We start from the raw sequence: 20,734 nt of genomic DNA, 5'->3' as shown, positions 1-20,734 counted from the left end.
CATTTCCATTTAATGCTTTCTTTATTTTCCTTTACTCATGAGGTGGTATGAAACCCATTATTATAGATTTTTTTATTTTTTCTTCAGGTGAAAACATTGAGCTTGGAATATTGTATTTTGAATCTATTTTTGAACCAGCAGATGAACTGTATATCCATATATTTTGCAGAAAAGGTGCCATAGCTTGTGTTGCAGCAAAAGACTGATGTAAAACAATCATTGATGTGAATTATTCATTAACATTACGTGCACACACTGCACATAATTGAAATGTTAAAACTAAACTACAGGCAAACAGCTACATACAAACATGAAATACATTAAGGGAGCTGTTTTACCTGCCAAAGGATATGTTTTTCTGTCCATCTAGTCCTGAGATCTGCGCAGCTCTGCCACACAACACAGGGCAGAATACCTGCTTTTTGTCTGCTTCAGTTTAGGAACACCTACAGGTCTTCTCCCCAACCCATAACTAGACAGTAAATGGAGAAACAACACACTGAAGAGCTTATCTCTCTGTCATTCTGCTCTTTCCTCCTATCAGCATGCTCTGATAAACACTGACTGGCACCTTGCGTTGCTTCTTCCTTCCCCAGTGTGAACTCTGCTATAAGAGGCTGATAACAAGTAAAATTCATGTACTTACCCTGCTTGCATTTACAAAATACTTTTAAGGTGCGATAATATATACAGAGCTGCATTATTTGTGTCTTGTATATTTGGATATTTTAATTAAACTGCAAGCACGTTTCTTTCCATTAAGCAATAGTAGAACAACATTACTCTTTACCTTGACATATAGCACCCTTCGGTATTACTGTCACTTTACAGTCTGCAGCAGGTGTGCAGCGTTGAATAAAGTTAAATATCTGTATCATTTAGCAAAGGGAGGACATTTTATGCCAATGCTGAAATGATGGGTGTTTTCCGCCCATGAGGTTAAGGGGTTATTTCTGATATTTTAATAACCTGTACTGAGTCTTTAAAGCGTTTGCAGGTTTGGTGTTAATCCTTCTTCCCGTTGTGCTTACTTGTTATGTCTTTCCATTTACTGCTGTACTAGGCTTTGTAAGCCAACAGCTGTGCTAAGTTGTAGAGTATCCTATCATTTCCCACACCCTTTCCAACTGCATCTACTCTTGATACTACCATATTGTGTTCATGCTCCCTTGACAGCTATAGGATTGAAGCAGTAATTCCAACAGTTCCAAAAATAGGTTAGTTAGAAAACTGACCCTATTTTTTCCATATTGCTATCCATTTCTAATTTTATTCGTATGGATGGGAAGGATTTTTTTTTTCAAATATAATGATTTAAATAACTTAATACTGCTGTATAATGTTTTACAACAAGGCTGGGATTTTCATCTTAAATATGAAAATGTATTGCAGGCGGCGTCACTGACAGTTGACACTTGCTCCGAGGACCAGGAACCGGGATTTTGTACCGTCAGTACCACGGCTGTTTCCAGTGACTGGTAAATTTCTAACCGTTTACAACAATGCCAGATGGGACAGTGCAATTTGATTTAGCCTTGAAAAACACATTTGATTATTAAACCAGAGGGGGATTTTTCTGTTTCTGTTGATTCTGTTGTATGGCTATTTCAACATGTCTAGCAAACCTGATCCCTCTGTAAAACTGTTAATAAGTGAAAACGTCATCCACCGACTGTCACTTTTTCCAATGAAAATTCTTTTAAATTTCACAAGACATTCCCTGTAGACACAGTTACTTAATAATGATATGCTGCAGACATTCTGACTTCAACTTCCTACCTGATTGCACTCCACTCCATGTACATTTTACTATATTACTCATTCATTTTAGAGAACATACATATTCCTACTATGGCAGTAGATGTCTTCTACAGTGGGATTCCAGATATTAGCCACTGGACATCTAGCAGATACTTTCAATAAGATTTATTTCTAAGTCCATAACATATTATACTTAAACATGTTTCAAAAGTGAAGTCACTAAACATTTTTGTGTTTCCCCCTTGGTTTCCCCTTGATGAGCAAAATCTTTAGAGGCTTACTGGGCAAGTGTAGTGCTCCTCTATTGTGTTTAAAGACTTTTAAGTAGAATTATTAGAGTTTTACATGTACCCGTTGTTTAGATTATAATATGCATATATCAATCTGATGCTGTGGGTCGACTTTATAAAGGTAAAGAGTATTGGAAGTACAAATGCAGACCTGCCGCGCATAATGATAACTTAACATACCTAGACATCTGCAAGTACTGCCATGCTGACTGCTCCTGAATATTTTCACCAAGGTTAACTATAGTTCACCATCTCTTACCAGATATTACAACAGCAATAACCAAAATTACCAACACCAGAGATCCCATAATTCTGGTTGTGGCACTTGGGTTTACTAAGCATTGTCTACAGCAAATAATTACAGTAAAATTGTAAATCTGATAGATTGCTATAAGCAAGCCATCCTCTTTTATTCTGCAGTGTTTGTAAACCTTCAGTTTATTGCCTCATACACAGGGGCATGTATCATAAACCAGCACTACACCAATGGCTCAGCCTGTGTCGCTAAAAAAAATTGCTGTGTAAAGTGCCTGCCTGCCCTTACTTCCTCCCTCTTTCTTTCTTTCTTTCTTTCTTTCTTTCTCTTTCTTTCTTTTTTTTATTTCTTTCTTTCTTTCCCGTGCATGTTTTCCTGTATGCCTTTTCTTCAAAGTATTTTAAAGGGGAACTTTGGTCTATTGCATGACCTAGATATTCATATTAAGCCACTGTAACCTACAAACCTAATGTTAAGCTGCTTCTATCTATTTGAAAATAACATTAAAGCATGTGGTATAAGTATGCGTATCTTCTGTTGAGTCTAGACAAAAAAGCAAAGATGATTTATGCTATAATCATCATTGCTAAAAAAAAATAATTCGCTTTGCAATGATTCTTATTTCTTGGAACAGGACTCTGGATGTTCAGCCAAACAGAATAACAGTAGGAGGTATCAGATCCCTGGAACCAATACTACAAAGGAAAGGACAAGTACAAAGCCATGACTTTGTAGGTTGTATAATGGAATTTGCAGTGAATGGGCGTCCTCTAGAACCCAGCCAAGCTTTGTCAGCACAAGGAATTCTAGATAGGTATGTCTTGCACTCCAAGCAATATGATAACATAATGACACAATTTTATTTCTTTGAAGTCTTATTTTAAATCATATATTTTTTTTTATCCAAGACAATGAAATACAGTTACTCTGATAAAACCATACATATTTCTATTAATGTTTAATACAGATGCAGGATAATCTAAAAAGTAAAGTAAAAAATGTGTGTGTTAACATTTGTATGAAGTAGAGCTCTATCAAGACAGTATAGGGCTGAAGCTCGAGCCAAATTTACCTTTCTCATATGTTATTCTTAAAGCTGACCTAAATCCAAAGTGAAACTTTGTGTCCTCGTAGCTTCTGCTCCCTAATCTAATGAAATTGTCATTTCAATACTTGCTGTAGGAGCTTTGGTCTTCTTATGATTACCAGTGAGCAGGGCTGTCCCTATAATGATGCCTTAGGCGGCATCTCTCTGGGTCACGCGGTGGCAGCAGGTTCTGCCTTTCTGGCCAGACCATCAGAGGTTGCTAGGAGGCGGGGGAATAGATGTGTAAGAGCCATACACATACCCCCTCCCGGTCTGGGACGTGACCACGGACACTGCCCAACCTCCCGCTGTCCCTGCAATGTGACCACTGGCTGCCTCAGGCAGTGATTATGTTATGGACACCCCTGCCAGTGAGTTGATGTTTCTTAAACAGAGTTGTGTGTGGGGAAGAATACATTTGTGCAGGAAGAGACACTGAGGATGAGTTACTAAAAGCAAGTAGGCTGTTCACTTTGCAAGGGAATCTGCGGGGAAATCTTGAGTTAACTTGGTAAAGAATATCCAATCAGGTTCAAGGAAAATAAAATAATGTATTATTGCTTGCTCATGATTGGGTAATGGAAGTCAACAGAGCGCCACCTCATTCACTAAGCTAAGAGGAAACTTCCCCTCCAAAGTACACATTTTCTTGCAAAGTGAATAGCTTATTTGCCTTTAGAAAATCAACCCCACTGATTAGCTATCACCAAGTGAGCAGCGTGTTCAGTGCCTCTGCACAGATCCTGACCCTCAACACAGTTCTGTCTAGAAATCATGGACCCCCAGTACCCATGAAAGACAAGTATTTCAGCTGTGTTTGGATTAGTTTAGGTAAGCAGGTATAGGGAAAGGAGTCTGTTTCATTTTTTTGGTTTAGGTCAGCTTTAAAAGTATCCATATATAGTAGCGCTCCCGGGTAATGTCCAATTTTCAATCCCATACAATAAGTCAGTAGTTTAAAGTTAACAGCTGTTTCAAAATACACTTAAAATCAAAATGTGGGTTTTTTGTGATTTAAAAAATTACAATTGATCAAAAACACTGGAGGTTAGATTAACTTACATACTGTACTGAATGTTATACAATATAAAATACTGTGAGGGGAATTTATCAAAACTGGAGCAGACACATTCTGGAGCAGTTGCCCGTGGCAACCAATCAGCTTCTCTCTTCAGTTTGCTCAGGTAAGATTTGAAAATGAGAGAGAGAAGCTGATTGGTTGCCATGGGCAACTGCTCCAGAATTTGTCTGCTCCAGTTTTGATAAATTCCCCCATGTATATCTTCATCTGACCTCCACTATAGTTCATTGTATGCAGTGTATATTAAATATTATTTTGTTTAGCTGAAAGAGTAAATAGTAGAATTCTGTATTTATTCCAATGGTTAGAATTTCAGACTTGTATGAGTTTTGTATAATAATTACCAAATGTCAATGTCACTTATTTCTTATGCACAGTACACACACAAAATCGGAATGATTTTACCCCTGGGCCAGTTTTGCATCCAGAACCACTGTACACCACTGGGTATTGTTAAATTTGTGACGGTATTATATATTTTTTGTATATACAGTATACACAAAAATATAGTCAAATAGCGTGTCAATCTTATTGCTTAAACAACTGCTGTTGTTCTGGGCAGCGGTACAATGCTGCAGCTGTTTTATCAGTAATTAGTTGGTTGTTTGTTCTTTCAAGGGATTTCGCTGCTCTGCAGCAGGTCATACAGGGAGATTTCCTGAGTCATGTGCAGGTGAATTTACAGGGTCACTAGTTATCCCACGTGTCAAGCTTTCCGATTTCCTTAATTATGTGCAGGTGAAGGAACAGGGTCACCAGTCCTTCCATGTGTCCTCTTAAAGAATATCCCTGAAACATAAACTATTTGAGGGACATGAGACAGCTGAGAAGCTTTAGAAGTGTAGTAGAAGTGTACAACATAAGTCACTTGTACAGTGGAACTGCATGCACTGAAATCGCAGACAAATAAGGATGAGATCTTTTTTCTTGTACACAGATTACAAGACACATGTCTATATTTAAAATTACAAGATGCAAAATATTCCACATGGAAATATCATCTTTGAATCATTGTCACCTTTCTGGCAATTTAAAAATCATATGGTATATTAGGAAAGCGCGTGGTAAAGCTGTCACCTTTATACAGAGCACTCAATATCTAAAGCTACTTTTCTTCTGCCCCTTTGTGTGTCTAGGTGTCCAAGATTAGAAGGAGCCTGTACTACGAGTTCTTGCCAAAATGGAGGAACCTGTGTCGATAATTGGTTCTGGCAACAGTGTAACTGTAAAGATGGCTTTACTGGAAAGTACTGTGAAAAGTGTATGTTAAGTTTTACATTGCTTTATAATAACCTTACTTCACTGGAAAAATAGGCCAAAGGCCCACACTATATAGTCATGCATTTTATGTGCTGGTTTTATGCGGTTCTTGCTTAGGTGTTATCATGCATAGTACAGGTGTTTCTGTTCCTTTTTCAGATCTGGTACTAGAATTTACACAAGACTTGCAGGCTTATTAAAAGATGGGACTTTGAGAACTATTTAACAAGAAAACTTGTAGATCTTCATCTTTTATGTTCTTCCATTTTGGCATAAAACATAACTAGGGTCTGAATTTCATTACATTTATGTGTATTTTTGGTAGAAATTTGTACCGCAATAAACAAAAAAGTGCTGCCTGCTGTAATGTTTTGACCCCTTAGAAAGGTTTTCTCTGTGTTGGGAAGAGTGGAACATGGCTTAATTTGTTCCGTATAGGATCCTATGTAATGGGGAAGGCTTGCTGTCCAGGAGACCAGTGTCATATCTCTCCCCCACCTAGGTGCAGTCATGACATGGGATGACCATGGTTGAGAAGCAGTGCTTTTTGTTACAAGCCACAGCTTTATTTCAATTTGGAATTGTTCAAGAAACTTTTGGACGATTTCTTAAGGGACCGTAATATACAGGGGTACGGGTACTCCTAGAATGAGATCCTAATAGGTTGGACTTGATGGACTAATGTCTTTATTCAACCTCAAATACTATGTAACTATGTAATATATGCATGTAGGGAACACACAGCAGGGTTGAAGTCAGTAAGGCAATTTCCCAGGTCTTAAAGCTGAACTCTAGGCAGATATAAAAAATGCAAAGTAATGCAGCTTTGTAATCTCAAATACATAATTAAATGTAGTTTTTAAATGCAAGCAATGCAAGTACCTAAATCTGACTTGGTATCAGTCTCTTGCAGTCCCTGTAAAGCAGGGCTGGAGTGTGAGAGGAAGCAGCAGTACAATCTCTGGCTTGAAGCTGAATATTGCAGCAAAAGCTGGTTTTGTTATTTTGTTTTTTTAATTGACTATTTATCTTTATCTTGTTACTAATGAAAGACATTCTGCTTTAGGTAAAAAATTCCAATTAGCATAAGAATGCAGGATTCAGTATGAATCAAAATTTTAGAAACAGACTAAAAAAAGCTGATTACTTCTCACCTCTCAAACTTATTTCTGGTTTCATCCATTCATCTTGGATATACATCATTGACATGTATTTATTTTACAGTGAATTCAGTTTTTTTTTACCATTTCATAATTTATGAGGAGCTAATCTGTTCTTCTGTCCTGTGGACTTTGTAGATATGACTGCAGACACCGCCCTATCACTCGAAGGCAGAGGTTACCTTGAATATGCCATCAGCCAAAACAAGAAACGTGAATATCTTTTACAGCATCGTAGTGTGGATACTGAATCAACATACCCCAATCACCTAGAGATAAAATTCCGAACAAGAAGTGAAAATGGGCTTTTACTTCAAATTCACGAAATCAGCAATTACACAGCTGTAAAGGTATGTATTTCAAATATGTATTTTGCATGCACATTCATTTTGTACATTACTAAGATAAGTAGCTTACTTTGCTGTAATATTTATACAAATTCAGATAAACCATTGACTTCCAGGAAACAAGATAGATATTGCAATTTCAGTCTAAAAATTCATAGATACTGTAACCAAATGCCTACTTAGATATACATTTATTATCATTTCTTATGAAGTCTTCTGTCCTGTATCCACTTATGTTTATCATTGGCTAATTATACTTATTATTTCTGTTTTAAGCTCCTTTTTCTACCGCATACTCCAATTACAAGCCATGACCCTTCTGTTGTCCACTGAAGGACAGTGTTGGTGGCTGAAACTGTATATAATATTAGCATATGTTTGAATCAGCTTCATCACCTTCACTATGGTGGTGGCCATGTCCTTTAATTGACCCATAACCTGAGATCTTCTGTGAAGAAGATATGTATAATCCATTTCATACTTGTAGTTTGAAAGATGACATACTGCAACTATTGACATACTCTAACTACTGACATACTGCAACTATTGGACTGCTATATACAATTGCTCCCAGGTTTCTATCTTCTAAACTTTTATGTGCAGCTTCTCTGCCTACTAGATAGGCTTTAATTATGGCAATTTAGAGGTTTCATAGTAGATGTGAGTTCCATGGTTGTTCAATTTCATAACATCTGTTTTGAAATATCACATTAAAAGTGACATCACAAAAGATCACATAGTCGAATTCCGGTGACAATCCTCTATAAAGTTTTTCTTTATCTATTGATGTGGATATCAAAGCCGTTCTTATTATTATTATTATTAGTCATTTCACATAGTAGAACACAAAAAACACCTCTGCACAATAAATATAGTTTATATCAGTACATGAATAGTATAATGTTTGCCCAAGCAAGTGTCTGAAAAAACATGTTCAATATATTAACTGCTATAAGTCTAATTTGCTCTAGGAAAAACCGATTGTATTTATTAATTTGTTTATTTAATATGTAAGTTATTTCAGGCCATAGTTTAAGCATTTGGTTTATAGGAGATGCTTCCCTTTCCAATGTTATCTTCTTTTTTTTGCCTGTTTGAACAATGGTGTTAAATTGTTGTGAACTAGTATTAATAGGCTATGACAAGTTAAACTGTGAAGAGTATTCCTGCTATTATAATCCATGAATTGTGAAGAGCATGCCATATCTAATTTTTATTTGTTTAAAGATTGCAAACTAGTTACAGACATCAGAATGTATGTGTAAGCCAGAAAAAATGTCCCCATGTTTCTCCTCATAATATAAAAAAGCACAGCACTGTATAAATTACCATCTCCTGAAAAGAACCTGATAAGTTTAATCCCTGGCTGTGGCTCAGTCAAGCCTGTAATAACTTAAAATACACAGTAGTGATGCTGGCAATAGGCCCTCTAAGGTTTTTATATACACATATATATATTGTAACAAGGACACTCCACTGTAGTCCAGGTAAGTCAAGGAAACACAGTTTATTGAAAGGGCAAACACATGAGGCGGCGGAGGCAACAGTGGAGCCAAGACTATGGGCTCGGCAGAGAGAATCTGCATTTTGATGAAGCTTCCCGGTTGTCCACAAGGTTTAGAAGTGTGTCTATGGGAATGTTTGACCATTCTTCCAGAAGCGCATTTGTGAGGTCACGTACTGATGTTGGACGAGAAGGCCTTGGGCTCGCAGTCTCTGATCTAATTCATCCCAAAGGTGTTCTATCGGGTTGAGGTCAGGACTTTGTGCAGGCCAGTCAAGTTCTTCCATCCCAAACTCGCTCATCCATGTCTTTATGGGCCTTGCTTTGTGCACTGGTGCACAGTCATGTTGGAACAGGAAGGGGCCATCCCCAAACTGTTCACATGCAAATTTTTGGACTTTATCCCCAAATTGTTCTCACAAAGTTGGGAGCATGAAATTGTCCAAAATGTCTTGGTATGCTGATGCCTTAAGAGTTCCCTTCACTGGAACTAAGGGGCCAAGCCCAACCTCTGAAAAACAACCCTACACCATAATCGCCCCTCCACCAAACTGTACACTTGGCACAATGCAGTTAAGCAAGTACCGTTCTCCTGGCAACCGCCAAACCCAGATGTGTCCATCGGATTGCCATACAGAGAAGCGTGATTCGTCACTCCAGAGAACACGTCTCCACTTCTCTAGAGTCCAGTGGCGTCGTGCTTTAAACCACTGCATCTGACGCTTTGCATTGCACTTGGTGATGTAAGTCTTGGATGCAGCTGCTCGGCCAATGAAACCCATTCCATGAAGCTCTCTACGCACTGTTGTTGTGCCAATCTGAAGGCCACATGAAGTTTGGAGGTTGGTAGCTATTGACTCTGCAGACAGTTGGCGACTTCTGCGCACTGTGCGATTCAGCATGCGCTGATCCCGCTCGGTCATTTTACCTGGCCTACCACTTTGTGCCTGATTTGCTGTTGTTCCCAGTTGCTTCCACTTTTTTACAATACCACTAACAGTTGACCGTGGAATATTTAGTAGCAAGGAAATTTTAACGGATAGAATTATTGCACAGGTGGCAACCTATGACGGCACCACACTTGAATTCACTGAGCTCCTGAGAGAGACCCATTCTTTCACAAATGTTTGTAGAAGTCATCCGCATGCCTAGGTGCTTGCTTTAAAGCACCCACCTGCATCTAAAAGGCTCCTGTCCGGCCATCTATGTATGGCCACTGGATTGGAAGTGGTTAAATATACAGTATATAACACTCTTGCCCATCCGGTTGCTTGAATAAGCTATAAGTGTTTGTTTGCATTACAGGAAAGTATACATGAAAAGTGTATGTGCAATGCCTGATGAATGTGCTGTACCTTTCTATGAGTGCAATCATTGCAGCCCTAAAATAAATGTGAGAATTTGAGAAGCGAAATTAAGCATGTGTTACAGGCTTTATTTTAAGTGATTTTAAATGTTTGTTACAATGTTGGTGTTGAGATAAATGTTTTTATTTTAATGTAATTTAAATAAAAAAATTAAATATAGAATATAGTAAGTTTATTTAACCAGACAGGGGCATCTCTAAAAAGGGACCATTACAATTGCTGGTAATTAATTCTAGGAGTTTATCCCTCCCTGGTTCTTATAATTCTCTATATATTGAGACTTGAAAGTGTTATATTTCTGAGATACCAGTTCCCAATGCTTTTGTGGATGAAAAAGCAGATATAGGAAAGCTAACATTACTTTGAAGGGGCATACAGTGGTGGAGGTAACCTATTTCCAATATAATTAAATGTTTAAAATATACCAATCTAAAATTAAAATCACTTTTCCTCTCATCTTTAGCACCACCTGCTTTCCAGCTACACTACCTCTTCAAATAGGTGAAATTATTCCTTAACAAAAAACTGAATATTTTTAATGTCTCATAAATAGGCTATCGCTGTGTAACTTTCACAGTATGTACTGTGCCCTAGAGAAATGGAAAACATCTTAAGTGTTTGCCATCTTTTAACTTCAGTTGGTTTAACAGATTATATTTTTATTAGGTAACCCAGACAATTATCAACTTAACATAGGTTTCTTTCTCCTATAGAATGCTCTGTGATCCAAACCTAGTGGAAACACAGTAGACCAATTAAAGGTCATTTCAGTTATATAAGATGAATATAAAGCACATAGAAATAGGTTATTGGACTCGTAAATGGCTACAGCACTTTAGTCACACTTTTATATCACTGTGTTGCATATGTATTTATCTTATGGCTGAAAGGGGGTTTTGTGGTTCAGTATGAAAGGGTTTTTTTTCCAAAATGTGGGATTTTATAGGAGGTTTGAGCATATGTCTTATATCTCCAATCCTAATTGCCCTATTTATCCATTCCTAATTTGAATTTATCATGGGAAAGGAACTTAGGTAAATACATTAAAATATACTTTAAAACTACAGTGCCAGGAAGATTGGTCTAAAGTGAGGGGGCACTATAACCAAGGCTGATTTGTAATCCAGAATAAGGAAGATGAAAAAGTAATTTCTAGTTTTGAAAAATATTTCTCGGGGTTATACAGGAGCTGCTTTTGCTTTCTTGTTTAAAGTTACATGATTCATGGGTTTTTTCCTTCTCCTTGTTTTTAATGAATCGATGGACTGGACAGTCCCAGATCACACCCCTTTAAATGGTCAATCATGGCAGCTTGCCTTTTTTGTCTTGACTAATTTATTCTTAAGTTCATATGAAACTCCAAATTTGCTTTGTTAGTCATTATATTTACTCATATGATATATTTCACTTTTACATTGCAGTTAAAAAATGGAAAACTCCATTACACATCAGATGCTGGTATTGCAGGAAAAGTAGAGCGAAATATCCCAGAGATGTATGTGGCTGATGGTCGCTGGCATACTCTTCTTATGGAGAAAAATGGATCCACTACTAGTTTGTCATTAGACCATGCACACAGCCGAGATGTTCATCATGCCACTCAAGATTTCGGAGGTTTTAATGTTCTTACAGTTCAGATCGGAGGAATACTACCTGGGCAGACATCTCAAAGCACCCAGAATGGTAAATATGTTATATAGTACATAAGTATCATTTTACCTTGTGATAAATAAAATTGCGATGCATCTAGTTAGAAGTGCTGCCTATGGTCAAATGGAGTAAAAGGATGATTTAACTGTTGCTTTTATGGGTAAGTATGCATAGGTATTTGACATGTATTTTAGATTTGTCTACCATTTGTTTGCTATGTTTTATGAATTTACCATGCATTCACATTCTTGGGGTTAATTTACTGAAAGAAAAGAACATGCAAAGTGAATTTTCACCTTGGTTAGCAAATGATCTCGGCCGTGATCGGGAGCTGTACGGGCTATTGTGAATTGCCGTACAGCACCCCCTCGGTTCTCCGGAAACCGAAGGGGTCCTGGTGCCGAAGCTAGCCGAAGGATCGGCCGAAGCTACGGCCAGATCCTTCGGCAGCTTTGTGAATAGACCCCTAAGTGAAAATTCATTTTGGAAAGAATAAGTGATCAGATTAAGATAATTTATTGATCAAATCAATTAATACCAGGTAGTGTATATTGATAACAAAATGTGACATAAATGTGAAAAAATATTTCATACCATAATCATATATTTGTGAATAACATTATGTACTCCTTGTGAAGAAGTAAAAAAGTCATATCACACCCAAAGTGATAAATTAATATTCCATGAAAATTTATTCAATAAAGTGCAAAAATGAATAAGTAAATGAATGGATAAATAAAAAGTCCCAAAGTGCTTCATAGTTGTTCCACAAATCGCCTTGTGCCACACAAACACCCCCTTATGAGTGCGCACTCACTACATATAGATGGATGTAAGCTCACAGCCAAAAGCTCATTAGTATGTCAGCGGGCTGCCCAGCGCTTTCTTTGTGTGCCTCCACAGCGATGTCCCATAAATGATGAAGTCCCTATTCATTTTCCCAAATTTTTCCCTATTCATTAAAATAAGTAAAACTTCACTTTGCTAAGTGAATATGACCTACATCTTAAGCAAATCAACCCAAATGACTTGTATATAGAAATAAAAAAAACACAAACTGACCTCAAACTTACAATAAATGACAGAGCAGGGCCACGCTGCAGTCGGGACAGATCCCATCCCGACAATATTGCCAGGATCCAGCCCACTGGCTGATTGACAGCTGGCTCTGCCTCCCTAGAGACAGAACCAGCTGTGCCCGCCACCTCCCCCATTTGTCCCTCCAGTCAGCGCTGGAGGAATGGAGAATGGAGGGGGGAATCCCAGCAGAGAGCGGTGACTGACTCTACAGGGAGAAAATTGGGAACTGAGCGATTAGCGGTATGTAATTGCTCATTTCCAGATCTATAGAGCCGACGTGTGACAGCTTCAGTGTCACACACCAGCTCTAATTAAGAGAAGAGTGTATTTCTCTCTTCCCATAATTCTCCTTTAAGCATGGTGTCACCTTTTTAATGTTTAAATATATATAACACATACGCTATCACACACATATGCATACTTGGTCATACTGCTGCACTAAACTGTTCGGTATATCTGCACATAAAAATAATTTTGCATAACGAAGCCAATAGATTTAAATAATTTTCTTTGGCTTCCTTAACATTCATGATTCTATGATTCCTGTTTTACTTTTACAAATGGGAGTTGTATTAGTCCAAGTGATCTATCATCTGCATATATTTAATGTGACTGGTTGCAAGTACCACTGATTAGTGATACATGTGTTTGTGCATGCCAAAGGTCTAATTTTTTCTGGCCACTTTGTCAGGATTTTAAAGTCCATTTCCACCTTTGTAAGCAATTATCATTATTGTGGTAATGTAGAGGTGCAGTAATTATGTATATGTGTGCACATTTTCATGACTCACATTTTAGGCTTTCTTCATTTTTTTTATGAAGGTTTTATTAGGCTTGAAGCCTAAATTTTCTAAATTTTCTCCACAGGAAATTCAGTCAGACACCAGGGTTGGATGTAAAGTAGACTCTAAACAGCTCTCCCCCTCCCTGTTATTCATTGTAATGTGATCAGTAAACACCAGCTCTGCCTTTACACACAATACACTGTCCGGGGAAGGGGGGGCGTGGGTTTCCAGTATGAATACTAATGAATAGGGGGTGGTGGGCGGAGAGGTCACATGTACTATACACACATTACTTGCAAAGCACAATTGCATCCATTTCCATGAGGAGATAAAGAGGAAAGCTAACCAAAAATATAAGTTTTTGTGTTCGTATACAGCAACTTCATATGCCTGCTTCATGTGCACATGTGCACTTGGTGTACATTGCTGGCATATGTTTTTTTTTAATATCTCAGCAAAGGTGGAAATGGGCTTTACATTTCAAACCAGGTTTACGGTGACCATATATGTAGAGATAATTTTCTTTGCAACTTGATTGTCACAACTGAGAAAATGCAGTGTGCACAGCAAGCTTAGAAAACTTTTCAGTTAGCAAACTTTAATGGCATTACACAGATTTTCTGCATGCCATCTCCTGTAATGTAAGTGCTTGCTACATACTGCCTATTTAAAGATGTTGTCCTTTGAATACAAGCCACCTTAGTCCTATGCTCCTCAATGCAGTACTAAAATCTTTAAAGATATTCTCCCCTGATATTGTTATCATCTAAGTATAGATACATATGGCAGAAAGTTTATTTATTCTCCAATCTCACTAGTGTAAGGTCAAAATCACAAATCTTATGCTCGCATAAGTAGATGTAGTTGTAAATCGCTATGCTGTTTAAAGTAAACTCTTCTCCATCAGTGTTTGAATTGTCTTGTGTACAAATGTTTGATCCATCATCTTAAGTATGTAACCATATTTCTCACCTTCACTTTGCATCCTAGATCATTAAATGTCTGTTCTCTGTCTTACATTATCTTCCATGACTTTTGTTTACATTAGTTAATGCCAAATATATGTTCTTTGCTAAATTAAGAGCAAATTTATTGTGTGTTGCATTTGGAACACTTTATCCACGGTCTTCATCCAACTCCTTTGTTCTTGAGAATGCTGTCTGAGCCAAATCGTCATTGTTCTTCATTCTTGTTCTAATTCTTAAAATGGAGGATTCACACCTCTTTATTTTTAGTGCTTTAACATGACATTTAGGTAATTGACCTAAGTGGACACTGCATTTTCCTCATATGACACAGAGTTTTCTATTTTTTTTTAGATTTTGAGGCTCTAACAAATTGACAGTTAGGGGATACCTTCGCTTTGTATGCTAATGATGTGCATTTTCATACATCAGTGCAGGATCCTATTTTGTTTATTCTTGTATGTTCTAAGGATTGTCTTAACTCATCCCCTTTTCAGTTACCAGTTTAAAAGAGATGTAACCTTTTTCTTTTTTTTGTATTTAGAAGAGTATATTTTACTCTGCCAATTATTCTCCTTCAAATTCTTTGTTTCTAAAATGTTATTTTCTATTATTATAGAAAAATTTATTTATTTATTTTATTTGACTTATATTGTTCATACCCAAGGGAGCTTTCTGTTTTTTAGTAAGGGTGGAGCTTGAGCACTCTATTTTTTGTAATGATCACAATTCACATTTTTTATCATGCACCCTATTTTTGCAAGCAGAAATTAAGCATAATTCACATAGTGGCATAGGTAAGCTACTTTAGAAGAAGACACACACAAAACAGATTTAACATTTTAAGTTTTTATCTTTCAAAGTTTTACCAGTGTTTGTCCAGAGACACACAAACCAGCCAACACCCTTCACAAGTGACTGATACAATGTTGTTAATTCCTGATTAAATTAATAGCAATAGTAGTAGTAGTTGCCTGGATCTATTACATCTGTACCATACATCTATACATTGCTATGCAATCTTTTAGTATGTATCACCAATGTTTTGCCATCTAACTTATGCCATTAGTCCTTTACTTATATTCACTGCTTTCTAGGAAGAATGAATGCTGGAATTGTTTTATAATTATTTCATAATTGTTTTCCTATGTTTCTTCTGTTTTAGGTTTTGATGGCTGCATTGCTTACGTGAAGTATAACCATGAAAATCTACCATTCAGCGGCAAACATGACATGGTTCGCATATCTAAATCAGAATCATCAGCTAAACTAGGATGCAGAGGTCCTAACATTTGTGCCAGTAACCCATGCTGGGGGGACTTAATGTGCATTAATCAGTGGCATGCATACACCTGTGTACCACCTGGAGACTGCTCCTCAAGCCCTTGCCAAAATGGAGGAAGCTGTGAACCTCATACCCAGTCAGGATTTACTTGCATTTGTCCTGATACACATACAGGAAAACTTTGTGAAACTGTTGTAGCTTGTCTTGGTGTCATTTGCCCTCAGGGTAACATATGCAAAAGTGGATTACATGGGGGACACGTATGTACTCTTGTCGCACAAACTGAGCATCTGTCTCTACCGCTTTGGGCAGTTCCAGCAATTGTTGGAAGCTGCGCTACAATTCTTGCTCTGTTGGTCCTTAGTTTGATTCTGTGTAATCAGTGTAGAGCAAGGAAAAATAAAGTGCCAAAAGAAGAGAAGAAACCCAAAGAAAAGAAGAAAAAGGGAAGCGAAAATGTTGCTTTTGATGATCCTGACAATATTCCACCATATGGTGATGACATGACTATTAGAAAGCAACCTGAAGGAAACCCTAAGCCAGATATAATTGAAAGGGAAAATCCATACCTAATATATGATGAGACAGACTTACCACACAGCACAGAAATAATACCTAGTGCACCTTTGGCCATGCCTGAAACAGAAATAGAGCACTATGACATTGACAATGCCAGCAGTATTGCTCCTTCCGATGCAGATATAATTCAGCACTATAAGCAGTTTCGAAGCCACACTCCTAAATTCTCAATTCAAAGGCATAGTCCTCTTGGTTTTGCCAGACAATCTCCACTACCTTTGGGAGCAAGCAGTTTAACCTATCAACCATCCTATAGCCAGGGCCTTAGAACAGCAACACTTGGACATTCAGGCTGTCCACCACCTAACCCCTTATCTCGTCATAGTCCTGCACCATTTTCAAAATCATCAACATTTTACCGAAGTAGCCCAGCACGGGAACTTCATCTTTCATCTTTGGAAATGCATAATGATGTTTGCCAGCCTGGTATTTTTAATTATGCAACCCGACTTGGTAGAAGAAGCAAAAGTCCTCAGACCATGGCGGGACATGGCTCCAGACCAGGAAGTCGCCTTAAACAACCTATAGGGCAGATTCCTATGGAGAGTGGACCCCCTGTTGGTCTTTCAATAGAGGAGGTGGAGAGACTCAACACTCCAAGACCAAGAAACCCAAGCATCTGTAGTGCAGATCATGGGAGATCTTCATCAGAGGAGGACTGCCAAAGGCCCCTATCCAGAGTAAGGAATCCAGCAGATGGAATTCCAGCTCCAGAATCATCATCTGATAGTGATTCACATGAGTCTTTTACATGCTCAGAAATGGAATATGACAGAGACAAACCTATGGTGTACACATCAAGAATGCCAAAACTGACTCAAGTCAATGAGTCAGATGCAGATGATGAAGACAATTATGGTGCTAGAATAAAGCCGCGGAGATATCAAGGCCGCAGAGGCGAAGGTGGGCCTTCCGGTGCCCAGTCACCAACAGCCACTCTACCGGCAGACAGTACATTGCCCATGAAGCTAAGTCAGCAAGCTGGTAATTTCAACTGGGACAATCTCTTGAACTGGGGTCCTGGTTTTGGACATTATGTAGATGTTTTTAAGGATCTGGCATCACTTCCAGAGAAAGCATCAGCAAATGAAGAGGCAAGAGCAAACACCTCTAAGACAGTTTCCAAAGATGGAGAAACAGAACAATACGTTTAGACATGATATAGCTGGATTGTCAAGATGCACAAAACTTATGACAGTCAAACATTATATGTTTGTTTACAAGTAAGCGTCTCCATTTCAAGAACTGGCCAGTGGACATTCTTTATTTAAGACAACTTTAAAATAATAATGTTTTTTGCTGCTGGAAAGGACAGAGATGTATTTAAAGCAATTGTGTTCTGTACTGTATTCCTTGCATGTATAACACTACACAGCCTGACTTCCAGCATGCGCAAAGTTAAGTAGAATCCTTCTTTAATCTGGTTCGTTGTGATCTTTTTCAGTGTTGTAACTGTAATGTTATGTTTCTCAATTATGTTTGTAAGCCAGATGTAGTTTATTAATTTTGGAACAATTTCTCTGCAGAAATAGTGATGTTTGAGAAAAAAAGATGCTGCCTCTGGAAAAAGAAAACTACCACAAGGTGTAAAGTTTGTCATTGTATTTGTTTTATGAATATCCACTGCACAATAGCACAAAATCAAATTTATAGATATTAAAATAATAATAACACAAAAAAGGGATTACAATAAGGTCATTATGTTTAGCACCTTATGATCATTTTTACTTGTAAAAAATTTTTTGTTAATTTTTTTAAATTAACTGCATTTCAAATTTGCATTCACGACTTTGGCAAACTATATTTTTGTAATGACATTTCCAAATGCAAAACAAAAATTGAGAAAATGCTCTTAAAACCCTTGAATTGAGATCTTCCTGAAACTTTGACTTAGACATTTGTAAATTAAAACAAACAAAACATCACTTTTGTGATACTTTGTACTGTGGAACATTTTTTTTTATAAGTGCTTTTACCTGACGTATGTTTTTGATACTGATGTTTTTCCTATACTGTATAGTTTTCTTACTTTCAGGGAAAGCAAGAAAATGCTTTTCTGTTAAATCTGTTACTTGTGTAACATTCATATTTTTTAAATTTTGATACAATTGTAACATATCAGTATGCCTTTTCTTCTTGTAAATGTCAATAATAAAATTAAAATATTTATTTAAAATTGTGTCTTTGTAAGGTTGTGAGGTACGGTGCATTTCAGTTGAACAGTATGCAAACACAAGTCTATAATAAAGAATAAATCCACTCAGTGGGGTTTATTTACTTAAGTTGTAGAGAGTGTTCACTTAGCAAAGTGAACGTTCACTTTGCTTGCTGAATACAATGAAGATATGTTAATTTTAACCTGCCAATCATGTCCTGCAATCTTTTACACAGGTTTTTGGAAAGTCTGAGCATATTGCTAGTGATAAGTGTTGAAAATTAGGAAAAGTAAATGAACAACATGGAAAACAGGATGTAAGCATGTGAACCATTCAGCCCCTTTCTCAAAAATTAAACAACTATAATTATCATCCTATTATATAATATAGTATGCCTGTCCCAACCCTGAAAAAATCAGATATAACATTTGATTAGAAAATGCAAATGGAGCTTTTGCTTTTAGGGAAAACTTTGTGTCAAAATGACAAGTATATCCAGAAGTATAGATGGCTGAACTTTACCTTTGATTCTTAAACTGTATCTAAAGGCAAAACTTTTTTTTAGATTTTGATAGATTGGTGGGGGCTTCAAACTACTGTCAGGTTTGGGGTTTTTTTGCAGTCGGTGTCCCTGTTAGAGAGATTCACTCTCTCTACGGTAATTGTCCTGATCACTAATGTCACCTTACGATAAAAAGTTTGAGTTGCCACGAACAGGAATAGAGGGGAAATCTTTCAAAGGGGACATCCATTCCCACATTTTTTTTCTCAAAGTTAGGCATGCTCTTACCACCTCCTAAGCTACACTCAATGCAACATTTATCCTGATCCATTATTATTCAATTGTTAAATGCCAGAACGTGAGAGGTCAGTATAGGCTTTGGCATATGATAGTTGAATGACAGGGGACATGGCTTAGTGTCAGGAGGAAAAACAAATGAAGGACTAGGAGACTCAATATACAGAAATGATTCAATTAAAAAAAACATTTAATGTGAAATAAAGTCACACATAGGTTCATGGGCCTTTTTGTCAAATGTTTTCTGTTTAAAAGCACCTCAGTAAGACATACTGCGTCCAAAGATATGCAGCTCAATGCAAAGCAGGTCAAACGCAACCCCTGGACTTCCATGTGTACTGCTCCTTTAAAATCAATAGGATTTTGCTAACCCATGTTTCACATGCATTCCAAACCCATGTCAAATGTAGGAAGACAATGCCCATTGACATGAGCCCTAAGGAAGGGTGGTCTGTTTCTACTAAGGGCTGCCGTGTTACCTATTTTGTGCAGAAAGATCCAGTGTAAAATGTAAACAGTGAATTAAAGTCAACATGCTTTATACTAACTATACTACATAAGTCAGGGTTTTTGGTGTGAAAGGAATGCCATTGTTCTGGAGAAACGTTAGCTATATATTAAACAATTTCATAGGGAAACTACAATGATTGGGTCAATTGTATCTTTTCCAAATAGTTTCCCTGTTTATACAGTAATCTTTTATATTTTTCCTTTTACTTGTACACAATCTATATTTTTTAAACTTGTTTTGCAGAACATGCTAGGCTTTCTATATTTTAATTAGAAAGCCCAACAGTGATCACTTTTTGACTACTTCTTTAAAATGGAAACTTCATACAAATCACAGGAGAAGACAAAAGGTCAGAGTGTGTTCCTTTCTCTAACTCAGATGTGTTTGTGTTCTCTAAAAAACTGAAGATCAAATTATACTATCCTGAGAGCAATAAATCAAACACTGCACAAATGTTTCCATTGGAAGACTCTAGAATCACCTAGCAGCAAATAGTACATATAAAAGTAGTCATAAATAGTATATCAGATTTACCTGATTGGAGCCTCCTTAATTTTGTTGCAGTCCCTGCAAAAATCCTATTGGAATACTGACTATATCCTGTGGTTGGTACTTGCCATTGACAGCTCCATTCACACCTAGGTGACAGCGTTTTTAGGCGTAGAAACGCATGTTTTTTGTGGCAAGTTTTTGTGCGCGTTTTATGCATGTGCATTAAGACACACATTTTTGCAAGCAGATTGTGGCACATTTATGTAAATGGACAAACACGCATAAAATGTGTGCAAAAAAGGAATACAAATAATTATTT

At 37.2% G+C, this 20,734-nt stretch overlaps 1 protein-coding gene across 1 annotated transcript in view; it reads left to right on the top strand.

Annotated features, from left to right (window-relative positions):
* Nucleotides 1-18,025, top strand: part of FAT4 (FAT atypical cadherin 4) — a 240,981-nt gene extending 222,956 nt beyond the window's left edge. The window contains exons 12-17 of the mRNA XM_018555668.1: nucleotides 1,393-1,478; nucleotides 2,942-3,121; nucleotides 5,612-5,736; nucleotides 7,034-7,245; nucleotides 11,535-11,796; nucleotides 15,759-18,025. Coding sequence (XP_018411170.1) covers nucleotides 1,393-1,478; nucleotides 2,942-3,121; nucleotides 5,612-5,736; nucleotides 7,034-7,245; nucleotides 11,535-11,796; nucleotides 15,759-17,611 — 2,718 coding nt within the window. The 3' untranslated portion in view covers nucleotides 17,612-18,025. The remainder of the gene's footprint in view (nucleotides 1-1,392; nucleotides 1,479-2,941; nucleotides 3,122-5,611; nucleotides 5,737-7,033; nucleotides 7,246-11,534; nucleotides 11,797-15,758) is intronic.
* Nucleotides 18,026-20,734: the final 2,709 nt, after the last annotated feature.

Source organism: Nanorana parkeri, unplaced genomic scaffold, assembly GCF_000935625.1.
Source record: "Nanorana parkeri isolate BGI_ZX_2015 unplaced genomic scaffold, ASM93562v1 scaffold207, whole genome shotgun sequence".
Classification (NCBI taxonomy): Eukaryota; Metazoa; Chordata; class Amphibia; order Anura; family Dicroglossidae; genus Nanorana; species Nanorana parkeri.
The sequence above is the reverse complement of the archived record's forward strand: the minus strand, read 5'-3'. Positions and strand labels throughout refer to the sequence as shown.